At 36.3% G+C, this 14,046-nt stretch overlaps 1 protein-coding gene across 1 annotated transcript in view; it reads right to left on the bottom strand.

Moving 5' to 3' along the window:
- Window positions 1-1,072: 1,072 nt before the first annotated feature.
- Window positions 1,073-14,046, bottom strand: part of TRPM5 (transient receptor potential cation channel subfamily M member 5) — a 35,848-nt gene continuing 22,874 nt past the window's right edge. Inside the window, exons 16-24 of the mRNA XM_032188831.1 lie at window positions 13,414-13,532; window positions 12,749-12,881; window positions 10,187-10,361; window positions 8,151-8,319; window positions 7,323-7,501; window positions 5,871-6,003; window positions 3,796-3,868; window positions 2,641-2,731; window positions 1,073-1,173 (exon numbers count right to left, since the gene is read on the bottom strand). Coding sequence (XP_032044722.1) covers window positions 1,073-1,173; window positions 2,641-2,731; window positions 3,796-3,868; window positions 5,871-6,003; window positions 7,323-7,501; window positions 8,151-8,319; window positions 10,187-10,361; window positions 12,749-12,881; window positions 13,414-13,532 — 1,173 coding nt within the window. The remainder of the gene's footprint in view (window positions 1,174-2,640; window positions 2,732-3,795; window positions 3,869-5,870; window positions 6,004-7,322; window positions 7,502-8,150; window positions 8,320-10,186; window positions 10,362-12,748; window positions 12,882-13,413; window positions 13,533-14,046) is intronic.

Genomic DNA, 14,046 nt, shown 5'->3' with positions numbered 1-14,046 from the left:
ATGTTTATGTTAGTCCAAAGAAATCTCCCATTACAGGACAGTAGTGAGATCCATTTTATTTGTGTAGCTTTTCATACAAAATTAAAATAAAGCCAGCTAACGTTTGTCTGCTTAAAAGGTACATGCTAGTTAAAGTAATGCAAAAAAATGGCCAACAGCCCAAATTCTTAGTTTCTCTGAAAATTCTTGCTTTATTATTTTTTTTTTTTCGAAGCTTTGAGAGAGAAATGTAGAATAAAATCAGAAAAATGCTTGGCTGTAGATGCAAGGGCAAGGCGTCTCATACAGTGAGATGACAGAAGATGAGTTTGACACTAAAACAAAAAAATCAAGCAGCAGGGGCTGCTTGGGACTGGTGGGAGGGTCACCTGTTTTGTCTTTGGAAACTGACTGCAAGCCACTGAAGACTTGAGGACCATGCAATGAGTTTCTGTAGATGAGTGAGGAGCACTTTAAGGAGAAGTCGGAAAGGGAACATCCCACAGAAGCCAGACTGGGAAGAGAAGATGGTAAGTACAATCATTTGAGGCTGATAAGAACTCTAGGAACTGGATTCATTGTAATAGTTCAGTATCCCAGGCCCTTTCTTTCCTGTGGAAACTTTTTTCAAAAGCAACTTGTAAATGCAAGTTTGCTTTCTTGGCCCAGGAAGCGGGTTGGGTTTTAGCAAGGAAATGATTACCTTTCAAAAGGGAAACTCCCTTGAAAAGAACACAGAAGTGTAGACATTGGCGGTGATGAAAGTTTGATTGAGGGTATGCAACTTAGAGAATAAAACACAGGCTATATAGAAAATAAGGTGGTGGTCATCCTGGAGGGGAAGTAGTGCCATTTGTGGAGGGGAGTGTTGGATAAATGACCAAGAAACATCAGGAGGGAAGGAAGGCCAAGAAGTTGAAGAATGCCCAAGAAATCCTCAGCAGTATTAACCATTAGCAGTGTTTGACATTAGGTGTGAAGATGCCATCAAAGGCTTTGAGATTTGGGTCTTAGGCCTTCATGAAATTAGGATTTTATTTCTGTAGCAATTCAGTAGTGGAAAAAGTTTAACTCAAAGAATTGAAAATAAAATTTAATTATCAATGTACATGATGTCAGCCTCAGACGGATCTGCATGCTCTTCTTCTTCACCCCTTTCTGGCAAAGGCACTTCAGTGTTGGCATTCATCAAACCTAATAGGATTGTGAAAAAACATATTTGTTAAAAGCTTTAGGACAAGGGTTGCATAGCAATGATTACTTACAAAAATGTAAATGTTGAAAATAATCCACAGGAAGATCATACTGTAGGTTGTAGTACTTTGCTCAGTAAATGATAAAAACAGGTGTTTTTTTTCATCTATGTAAGTTTCAGATTGATATACAGTTACAGTATTAAAATATCTGGGGAACATGCTACAGGATAGTTTGTCTTAGTGGAAAGTTTATAATGAAGCAGCGTATTGAAGTGCTTTATAAACTTGAGAAATTAAGTCAAATTTGAAGTTCTAGTCTGAGAAGCTGGTTACTGCAAGCTGTTGTAGGACAAAGCTGCAGTTAGGATCAAACTTGATCATTTATCAGTGATCTTCACTGTTTAGTGTATAGGGAAAATTGGTAACTCCTTTCATTGCTTTCAGAATATAATAGTTTGCTATACATGCTGAGTTATTATGAAATAAAATATCTTTCCAGCCTGGCTTTGCTATGTCTAAGTTTACAGTTTGAATTTCATACCTGGTTAAGTATGTTCATAATTCCTCCTGCAGCTGGGTAAATTGCAAACTATTTGTGTTTGTTATGCCAGTGGTTTGCTACAAGAACCTCAGACAGATCTCATTCCCCACCTCAACCCCCATTGAAGTAAATACAAATGGACAAGGAAAATTGATGGGATCCAAATTACACACCTCCATTTACTAGAGTGCTTTAAGGTCTTGTCATGCCAAGACTTAACTAGGCTTCCAGCTACTTTTTTTCCCACGTAGTACCTGTATGTTCTGTTTAAGGGGGTTTTGATATTATTTTTGTTCAATAGATAGCTATTTAAATATCTACCTATTACTAATTAAGAAAAATATGCAAAATATTTATTGAGTCAGATATCCTGCAGTGGCTGAGACAGTCTGTTTCTGACTCTAATGTTTTAATCTCCAAACAGTGGAGCTCCAGGACATGCGACTATATTCTTGACCGACAGAAATAGCTGCAGCTCTGAAGGCAGCTGAATTGCAGTTATTAAAACAAAGTTGAAGGGGTTTTTCTATTTTATGATTATTGTTATCCATAGTAAATGTTTTGGTTATACTATCTCATTGACTCAAGAAACCCCTAAGACACAGTCCTTTCAAGAAACCAAATGGCAAATAGATACTTTTCTACATCCTTAAAGTTAGGTGAGATCATGGTAACCTGCAGTGAATGATGGTCCATTCCCCAAAGCTTTTAAATATATTTTGCAAAAGGTAATTTCTTCAAAATATTCATACTTCAGAATGTTTGTTGTTTATATTGCAACTCCTTTGCACTCCTTATGTGGTTCTTACCTTTGTTGTCATTTTTATTTTTAAATAATAGTTTTATTTAAAAAAAAAAAAAAACAAACAACTAAATTGTCTAGTTGTGTTGATTAGTTTTTCCATGGTGATTTTCAATACTTACGTGTATAATCTGGAGCTGGTTGGTTGCACAATAGGTTGCTTTTGGTTAAAGCATCTGCCATTGAAGAGATAACAGCTGTACAGTAGAATATCTATAAAATAGGTAGTGATTTCTACATCAGTTAATTTTCATAGTTATCCATTCTTACCCAATCTTAAATTTGCAGGAAAGACAATGTAGGCAGCAGCATGAAGCAACATCAGAAATACCACATGTGACTTTTTTATTAGTTTGTTTAGAATTAGATGAACTGACTTGGAGGAAGATGAGTATTAAATATCTTCCTTTTTTTGTGAGTATATTGCATTATCTCAATCTGGCACAGCCTTTTTAAAGCATTTCTCGTGTGTTCCCATTGAACCTGTATTTGGTTTCAGCATTGTTCATGGAATAGCGTGACTTTTTTTTAGGAAGCCATAGAATGGGTAAGAAAAAGGAGGGAAACTGCAATTGAGATAAACAACTTTCAGTGAGGCCAAAATTACACTGAAGAATTCTAGGGACAAAGAAAACAATGAGAGTTTTACTGTGTAGCACATGGCAATGGTGAGCATTTTCATACTGCTTAACAAATGTTTGTTTATGTTTCACAGATCTGTCATCAAAAGCTCAAGATAGGGTTTCCTTCTATTATTTATTTATTGCACATTTCTATGCCAGACACTTCCTTTTAAGAAGCTGATATGTGGTATCTAACAAAATTAGAAAAACTGATGTCCAAGAAGATTAGTCTCTGTCAAATCAGAAAGCATATGGGTATTTTCTAAGTTGTCATTTTTAAAGTAAGAAAAGGTTGGATGAAAGAAGAATGGAGGGGGTAAGATCAAACAGTTGCCTCCAGGGGCAACCTCAAGGTAAGAAGTGAACACTTCTCAAGTAGACTAGCAAAATAGAACAGGAAATGCTGTATTCCCCTTTTTCTTTTTTATGAGAGGTTAGAAATGTTTCTTTATGTAGTTATCATTATGGATAAAACAATAAGGAAAATGAAGTCATAATACAGATCCATTTCTTCATCCTTTTATCCCTGAACATGGTACCAAACCACCGTCAAATACTACCAGCAGTGATTAAAAATGGCCACACAAAAAATGAAAGAAACAGTGAAATCCTAAATCTGATATACATGTAAATGCCTACAAAGCTATTACTTACCTGGGATTCTATAACTTTAAGCCGCCTTTCTTGTTCTTTCAACCCACTAAGGTATTTAGATAAATTATCCACCCTGTGGAAACAAAAATGATGTGCTGAGTGAAAAGGAGAGGCCTCAGATGAAATCCTAAACCACAAAAAACGAGTAACTTACTATGTCTTTGACCCCTTGCTTGCAGTTCTGTGCTGCTGGGATATCCTGGAGCCCCCTAAAAGTTTTGTCTTTTTCAAGGGTTCCTGTAAGTATTTACTGAAAAGAGCAGCATTTCAGTCATACCTCTCCCATGCATACTGCCCAAGGGCTCCTCATAAACTCATACAGATTAAAGCAGCCGCTCAGTCCCCTCTGATGTGGAAATCAAGGACTGCAGTAAAGAGCCATAGGTCCAGCTCTGTCTTTCTAGTCCTTTATTAGTCCATCCATGCCAAATGTAAACTGATTCTAGCATGAAAATTTATGCCATAATATTTATTCCATTAACACAGGGCTGATGAGCCACTTGATGTATTTAAGGTTTCATTTTCAGACACTGATTTGATGTTCAAATCCCTTTTTCCACGCAGTCCAAAGGAACCATGTAGAGAACTTGAATATGGTCCCTCCAAATCAAATTATTCACACATCTTCTACATAATTTACCTCTTCTCCCATCAGTTTCTTATTCCTAGCATCCAGTTCCCCAAAGACTCCTTAAATCCCTCTCTGCTTTGTCCTAACTACTATTTAAAATTTTCCCTTTAACAAGTCATGTTGCACTCAGGTCTATGAGAGAAGGCTGTTTTGCTGGGTGTATCTAATGTATTTTGGAATTGGTTTACTGCAGAGTTCAGTGAATAGCTTTTGGAGGGTTCTGTAAGATTTCAAATACGCAGGTAAGTTTGCTGACACCTGAGAAATGAGATTAGTGGTGGTCATCTGAACCTCTTTCAGTCTGTGCTATATCTGAAATCATGTCCTTTGTTTAGAAGCAATTACATGCTTATTTATTGTTTGACCTGGGCAATTAAGCTCTTGCTTATTCTTAGGGCCAAAATCCTGTATTTTGTCAGTGACTTGTGTATGAGAATAAAGTTAAAACCAAATAATCTAAATTATTATGAATTTAGAGTCTGTTAGAGTAGAGGGAGAAGAGTATTTCCCAATAATATACTCAAGTAGGCTGGTCTGGATTCCAGCTATTATGAATTAGATGAATGTTTTGAAAGGCAAAGCACAGAAAGAAAACACAGCACAAGAAGGTTACAGCAGAACTTTGTAACAACTTTCACACCCACTGTGACTCTATTTGAAATCAGATTTATTGTAAGAGGAAACACCTGAACCAGGTGTTAAAAGCTTATTCAAAGAAGGCTTTGCTGTGTGGCTTCTCGTGTTGTCTTAGATGTTTTAGTTTTCCCTGTATGTATCTATCTTGTGTCTCACTTAAAGGAGTAAACTTCCAAGTAGTAATTTTGTATTTTAATTCATCAGAATACTAAACCAATTTAGGTGATATTCGTATTGGGAAGATATTCTAGAGAAATATTGAAATGGAGATCCAGTTAATAAAATCTAATTCCAGAGTTCATACCAGGAATTTCTTGTGCAAAACATTAGTCTTATGTCATAAAGCCATAAATAGTACTTCTCCTGTATTTGCAGGCTGGGGATAATTCCAGAGATTTTAAACTTTCATTCAAAAGTCTAAACCTCTTTCTGTTTTGGAAACAACAATTTCACAGGATTTTGATCAATGTTTTGTTTCCAGTACTGCTGTATTCCTACAGGGGATGGAAGTACATGCTCTGCAGTACAGTAAAGGAACTGTTCTTCCATCATTTCTTTATGAATATGATTTTCATTTGAGGTTGACTGCAAGTTTGCCTGGAGCTTACAGGTCTGTAATTGTACGTACTTCAAGAATGTGAAAGACTCGTCTCATTATTGAAGTGATGCTGCCTTGTCATGTTTTTCATGCAATGAAGAACTGCATTCCAGTTGGTCTCCTCATATAAGTGTTACAGTACCCGAATATTTATCTCATGCAAATTTGAAGACCTGAAAGGTTCACTTAATATGGTTCATAATAACATACTTGTTAGATGTGGCCTTCAGCCTTTCTTCATTGCTTTCTTTCCTTTCTTGTTCAAGGTTTACAAGATAATTTTCTTTTTGTACCAGCTCCCATGTTATGATTTTTTGATCTAGGCCAACTGGAAGATCTCTTTCTATAGGGGGGAAAAAAGATATTAAGAACTGTATTTTGCTCCCTTTTTCCCTATAGTAATTTATGTAATGAAAGGCTGCTAAATTAAAGAAAAATCAAGTATTGCTTTGCCATTGCAGGAGTGACAGGCTATGAAGATTTATTGTAAAATAAGTATTTTCTACGTTTTTTTTTTCTTGTGATGGAAGGTGATAGACCTTTTGCAGCTGGATAAGGGTCCTGAGTTTTCTGAAGAACAGCACAGGCCAATTTCAGTGATTCCATTTAAACTCCTTTAGGACATTACTGGACTTCTCACATACTGTAGCCCCCAACTGTTTAATGAGCAAAGCTTTACATTCAGATGCACTTTATCATCTAAGCTTCTTTATTAGAACAATTATAAATAGGAAAGAACTGTGAAAAATCCCTCCACCTTAAAGTGTAGATCTGTTGGCTGTTGTTGTCATCTTACAAAGCAAACCAACTGGCCCAGCCAACAGAAGAGCTCAGTTTCAGTGGTAACTTGAACATACCAGTTATGTATCTTCCTAAAGTCTGTTAAAAGAGCACAAGAGCACACTTGCTGCCTGCTCCAAATACTACCAAGGTTAGACCCTGATCAGGTAGGTACTTGCTTTCTTGGAGGGGAAGAAGCTTCAGCAGTGCATGTGCCTTGATAGCCAGAAGGTGTGTGTGTGTGACAGGAAGCTTAGTCTACGGGCTCTGAACATCAGCAGCTCTGCTCCAAAGCCCATTATCAGTCTGCATGAGGAGGAAATAGGCTTGTTATCAGACACCATTAAACTAGATATACCAAGTTTGCAGTCACTATAGGAAGCTTCTAAATGCCTTCTGTTATTAATTAAATTTCATCCTCCTTTTTAATGACAACTTTTAAGGGGATGATCATTTCTCTAAATGTATTCTTTCTCTCTAATCTGTGCATTGGGAAATTCTACTGAACCCAGCAGATTTCAGACTTCATACGCACTTTTAGGGTTGTCCATTTTTAATTACTAAAATTTAAGAGCAGATAAAATAAATGGTTATAATTTATCCAAACTATACATTGTTTTTTCTTCAGAAATCAAATCCCTTCAACCAGTTCTGTATCATAACTATGTTGCACAGAGAAAGACATTGTGGGAAACTTTATAGCACAGGCTACGTTATAAACATTAATTTGTCATGTGTATTCTCCTGGCACTTTTTGTTAAAGATAATCAATTATGGCTCTCAGCTTATGAAAATCTTACTTGCTTCTCTGTTTGGCTTATGCAGCATACCTTTGAAAGAGCATCAGGGTCTCCAGTTGATAGACATTTGTTAGCTACTTACCCAGATGTTCTTTTTTATGTTCCTTTTTGTTGAAGATTATTCTGAGAACCAGAGTTATGTGGTTAATAATGATAAATGGTGGTGCTAAGGCAGGCCGTCCATGATATTCAACAATCAGATTGTAGCGCTGAAGCTTCCAAAAGATGTCTGCATTGCCTTGAACAACTTGAAAAGTGTAACTGTAAAGAAAAAATTACAGTTTTTATCTCAACAAGCTTATCATTACAAATACAAAATACAGCCCCAAGTTTTCTTTAATAAAAGGAACAGGAAGGTCAGCAAGTAGTTTTAATTTAAACTAAAGATTGTGCAGTTTTTTAGATATTAAAATAATAGCAGTTGCAGTCTTCAAATGTTAAAGAAATACTAGTGTTTTGTTTTTTTCTTTTTTAAAGAAAGGTAATTCTAATTCACTCCATCAAGATTGGCAAACGTGCCATGTCAGTTCTTCAACCAAATCAATCATCATTAATCATGTTGACATTAAGTGTTTCCCCTTTGTGCAGATTATCCACTGTTAATTCTGCCAAGTTTACAGCTGTTTTGCACCTGTGGACTTCTCCTGCAGCACAGCCAGGGATCCAGACCCTTCTATGCACGTTTAATTGATTTTTTTACAGTAAAAGATGCTTCTTCTTGTCTTTAATGTGGCTAGAGTAAAGATAATGACAACTATATGATCATAAAAGTCTACCTATCAACCCCCAAATAATATTAGGAAAACTGTTGGTGTATTCCAAAATGACTAGCCAACAGCAATGTAGTAAACTCTGGCATTCGGTTGAACTTTTGCCATCTCTGTCTGAAACCTGCTGAAATCACTCTTACCTGAACATAGCAATCAGGAGGTTCATAAGGAGAACATTTGTGACCAATAGGAAGATGACCAGCAGAAGTATGACAAGCCAGTTGGCGTAGTTGTTAGGACATGATGGTGAGTTGTCCTGCAGAATCTGCAGTGGATTAAGTGTACAGTTCCGGGGAAACACTCGTGATGCTGCAAAGAGAGGTAGAGAAATATAGTTGTGACAAATCCTGCCACACGTATTTCTTAGAGCGGAGACAAAAGTTTTGCGTTTTGGTGAGGAAAATTTCTTATGTTCAACAGAAAAGGGCAGGAATACAAATTATTCCTGAAGTTTAAAACACTGAATTTTATAGCAATTTCAAGGCAAATAAAAACTGATTAATTTCTCCAACTGGCTTCTCAGTCTATGCACAGTTTTAGCATTCGAAGCATCATACAGCAATTAAATGGCTGACAGTTATGTATGTAAAAAAAAAAAAAAATCTCCGTTTGCTTGTTTCATTTGAAATCATTTAAAACTTATGGAGGAAAAGATAACTTCTCTATATTGGTTATATTCATATCATTCATCTAAGTCTTCTTACACTGGGCTTAAGAATCATAGGTGTTTGGTTTTTTTTTGGTTTGGTTTTGTTTTTCAGGAAGTTCTACCATGTAATGAATTAAATCTACAGATTTAAAGTAGCCATACTTACTTGTTTGTTCTCCAGTTTTTCACCAATAATGCCTTTCCCCACAGTCACAGGTAATGCTGTGATCTTATTTGTTAATGCAAAGAGTTATCTGAAAAGTCACTACAGCTGTCACCAGGCACATTACCTTATATTTATCTACACTGAATTTCAATTGATGCTTCATCTCTCAGGAGGGTCTTCTGCAACTCTTAGGTGTCAGCTTTAGTCTTTACTACCCAGTAACTTTGTTTCATCAGAAAATATTGCTGCCTTCATTAACCATTTCCTTCTCCGTATGTTTTATAAAGATACTGAGTAAGGTCAAGAACATCCCAGTACAAGTGATTCCCTTCTGGAATTTGTCCGTGTAATATTTTTTTCCCTGTCATCTGTTATTTATGTATATGAAGACACCTTTTGGACTCCCAATGGGGAGAAACAGACACTTCTAGGGGATATTTTATCTGACCTATTTTCAAATGAGATTAATCCTATTCCAGAAATATTTTTTCTTTCCAGTTACTTTAGTGGGAGTAAGAGTGACTTGTGCTGCGGATGCTTAAACTGTAGGCATTTAAAGCTAAGTGAGATGAATCATACCCCTGCTCTCTTGCCTCATTCAGACTTCAGTTTTCTAAGGCATATGCCTTTTCTTATTAAGCAGGATGAATATGAAAGAATACTTTCTAGTTTGCTGCCTATGGGATTTTTTGGTTTCATCTATATTACTTCAAGTGTAACTCCCATTTCAGTACTGTCACTAACATTCAGAACTGTTATTCTGGCTAAATTCTGTGACACTACATCAGACTTCTTTGGAAGATGACCTATTCTGTATTTTACCTGCTTCTCTATCAGAAATATTGCCTGTAAACCTTTATGTCCAAACATTTCCATGTATTCTGAGTATTTTTATGTTGTTTTGTTTGAAATGTAGCACAAATACAATTACTAGCTTTATTTGATTGGGGCAACTTTAACTCCAGAGTAAATAAATGCTCCAGAGGAATATTTATTCTAAAACACAAGTGTTTGCTTATGGACAGAGCAGTACTGCTGTAAAACTGTCATATTAAACAAGTGCCAGAATATATGGAGATGTTGTTATTACAGTTTACACAAGGGTTATCTGGATCTAGGTTAAGCTGAGCAGAAATGGATTGAAGTGAAAGAAGGTATGCCAACCTTTTTCAACTGCAAATCCTTGTGCGAATATTGTAGACAGCTTCTCTAAACAGGGCCAATTCTCATGTTCTAATATAATTTCACACTGTACATTATCTCCATTTGCAAATGCACTATTTATATCATAGTGACGTAAAAGCTTTGGCTAGGGAAGTGTGCACTCAAAAATGGTAAAGTTAGGGGGGAAGTTTTCTCACTGTCTATTTCATCCAGTGGAATCTGGCCAAATATCTGAAGGTAGGGACGATAAAGCACTCTTCTGAATATCCACTCCACTCGGTTGTCATCAGGATGAAGCAGAGCTTGAGTTGTCACACCATAGGCAATGAGCCATACACTCAAGAAAAACAGAAAGAAGAAAACATCCTTCATCTAAAAGAGAAAAGGGGAGGGAGAAAAGGAGGACAAATGACTGATAGCATAATCAAAGAACAGTAGCTTGGTATGAAAACCGTTCAAGTAATTGTTTCTTTACAAGCTTGTTTAGGTTAAAGGAGGTGGAATACAGTTTCATGCACAGGATTTCTCTCTTGACCTTGCTGTTACCACATTGCTCCTGGTCCATAACCAGCATTTTTGTTTGTTAGCTAGTTTAGATAAGGGCACATTTTAAATTAAAACCTTGCTTTTCAATTGATTACTGTTTAAAAATGAAACATTTTATCTTTTAAAGTAATCTGTTTTAAATGCAGATTTTCTATGAGATCTCACAGTACCATTGACTGTTTAGCTGTGAATTACAAGAAGTCTGCAGCAGCAGTCAATCGTGGATGACAGCACTCATTAATGAATTCTGAACCATGGATAGGGCAGACATTGAAGACTGCAAGGATCAGGTAGCTCCTGTCTTGGGTTTTCAAGTTAAGTAATGCATTTGAGAGATTCTTTTCAAGGCTTCCTGCTTTTAAACATTGTATTTCTCTACAGAAGCAGAAGTAATTGAATCCAAAAACACTTACTTTTAAAAATCGAATATGGCTTTCAAATGCAGTAATTTTTCCCTGGTGGAAGAGGAACACTTCATCCTCTTCCCATCTAATCTGACAGAGTTCATTAGGGACTGTAGATTCATTTCAATTAGATAATAGGATTGCACAGTTACCTAAAAGCATAGGCATTTCAGACCTCCAGGAGGTTACTACAAGTTCCATTAAGAATTATAGTATCTAAGGCAGGCAAGACATAGTTCATGTCTCTCTGACTTTCATCCATCTATTTTGTTTTCTGGATGATTTCAAGTTTGTCAGTACTGCAGGACTGCAGTAGTGTCACAGTTAACAGAAAGCAACAGTATGTCTGGAAATATTTTTTCCTGACTGCAGTCTGTGTCCTCATAAACTGTCATTGGACTGCCATTTTAACAGCGACGAGACTTATCTCAGCAATTCTGTATCAAGGTTAAAAAGAAGGAAGATGGTAAGACACAGTCTTGGTTTACTTCCCTATTTAAGGGAAATGATCTTGCTTAAACCCACCTGATGAACCTTTCAATAAGATGCTGTTTACTGAAGTCAGTTTCATTGTTCTTTCCCTTGATGTAAGGCTCAACACTGAACTACTGAAGCTAAAGTATTGTGTTGGCTTGGATGAGGGGAAGATGAAAGGTCCCGTTTTACAGTTTTGTCTAGGCTACTGTTTATGTTCTTATTTGCATCTTCTTAATCCATGTATTATCTCATATGACTTCAGATGCTAACATAGTAGACATATCACCATATTTGTTCTGGGCCCTGGTTTAGTTTGGTACGCTGCCAGGAAGGGTTGGGAGCTGTAGATCTGCCTGGTTCTCTTACAGTAGAAGTCTGCTAATGCTGTAAACTAGATAATGTGCAAGAACAAATATTTATTTGCCATTTACCCTTTTGCTACTCAAAGCAAATGTCATGTTAGAGTTTCAGTTACTGCATTTGTAGACAGATCTAAATAGCTTGGTAGTTACGTTTATTCAATGTATAGGCTTGTTTAGACTGTAGAGCTTTTACTGAGCTCTGCTTTGAGTCACAAGTCAAATATTTGTAGAATCTATGATAGCATTTACAATTAGATGAACTCCTATTAATCAGTTACCTTGCGCTAATTGGCCTAGAGGATTAACATGCCTAAATAAAAAGCTGTTTCAAAGTTCCAACCTATACCCAAGCACAGTAAATATAGTCCTAATGTCTCATTTCCTGCAGGAGAGTGGTAATAAATAAAAATCTTTCATCAGCATCTTCCAACATATGCTTACAAGGTGCTGTTTTCATTGTAGCTTAGAGTTACAAAGTACAAGTAAGAACAAATCCCGTGGGAAACTTGCAACTATCAATTTTCTCAGATTTCTTTTCACACTTCTTGCAAATAATGTAAACTATTTCCCAAAGCACAGCAGGGCCATTCAGTAGATGCCCTGCCCTTCTGTAAATGGCCTGTTGTCTGTCTGAGGTCTTTGCTCCAAATGCACAGTTTATGAAATAGGAGTAATAGCAGTGTGTAAGACACAGACACTACCCCTGATTTGCCAGACCAAAGGGTAAGTGATTAGCTAAAGTACAAGGATTAGTAAATTGAGGCTAACTTAATACACTACAGAGCTCTTTGGATGGATCTGTTTGAAACTCACTACATCTAATTTTCTTGATAAATAAGGCAATATACGCAAAATGAAAGGTCTTAAAAACATAAAGACGCATTATAAACTGATTTCCTCTGTAAGGAGATTTCCTGTTCTCCATGTTTACACAGTACAAGTATTTATCTGAGAGAGGCTGCACACTTACCATTCTTTCCACAATTATGATTTTTGGTCCAAGCTGTTTGTGAATTGCAAAAATGTGTATAAGTCTAAGGGTAAACACCATAAAATCAATGGCAAGTATTGTGCGGCCAGCTTGAAAAGTTGAATTCAGCATCCTGAAGAACAAATGAAACAAAATACCAGATCTTAGCAAGAACTGCTGAGAAGTCTTTTCTCAAATGTTACACTTGGTTTCCAGGCATAGTCTAGTTAGGAAAAGGCAAGTGCTTCAGGGTTGTGGTTGCGTATGTCAGTCATTACAGCTGTAAGAAAAATGTAATGTAACATCTGTACATTGGTGAGAAGTAACCCAAAGATGCAGAGACACCAACTTCTCTGTCTCAGCTGAAATGAGACATTAAAACAAAACAAACATAGCAAAAAAGTGATTAAAGTGACTAAAGGCAAATGCAAAAAAATGGGAAGGAGAGCTTCTCTGTACAAGTGTTTGAAAATAGCAATATGTCTTTTGTGGTCTCTGCAGCAACATCTTCAACAGAAATGTAGAGGCTTTTATTGCAGAAACTTTTTTCAAAATTTGTAAATATCATACCCTGACCTCACATGCATGTGAGACTCTCCTGTCAACTGGCACACGCAGCCCAAGCTCCTGAAGCTGACCACATCACATAAAACAGATGTATATACCTGCAGGTTACCCCAATTATGAAAAGGAAGATGGTCACCATATCACATTTATTCCAGTTATCCTCTAGATACAGTTTGAATTTCTTCATTAAATTTGTGTCTTCATCTGTAAAGAAACTCTGAAAAAGAGAAATGACCATCAGCACAGATCTGTTTAAAGTTTCGCTATTTCATTGTGAGTTTTAACATTATTCCTGTTTCCCTTTTGTCTTTCATTGCAAAAAGCAAAAATTTCCTAGCGTAATAGGATAAAGAAAAAAAAAAAAAAAAAAAAGCTTGAAAACATAAGCTCAGTTTACTGTCTTAAAACACACACAGAAAAGAAAAGTACAACATTAATCTTGTGATATTTTAATAGGGTCTGATTCAAGATGTGAGCATTCAGACTTAAAGAATGTAACAGATTTGTGGTCAATGTTCAATTTCTAGATACAGCTATTTAAACAGCATGTACAGATCTGGCATTTGTACACTGTAATTGTGAGTGCACATTTGATTATCTAGGCAAAGAGCTGTCTTAATTGGCTTTCAGCCTAGCACTCTACTTACAGGTTTATAATGAAATATTCTTTGATCCAAATATTCTCCCTGTGCTTTTCTGTTTATGCCCTTTCCGAATAATTTCAAAAAACT

The sequence above is a fragment of the Aythya fuligula genome, chromosome 5 (genome assembly GCF_009819795.1).
Source record: "Aythya fuligula isolate bAytFul2 chromosome 5, bAytFul2.pri, whole genome shotgun sequence".
Classification (NCBI taxonomy): Eukaryota; Metazoa; Chordata; class Aves; order Anseriformes; family Anatidae; genus Aythya; species Aythya fuligula.
This window is presented reverse-complemented; position numbering and strand designations above follow the sequence as displayed.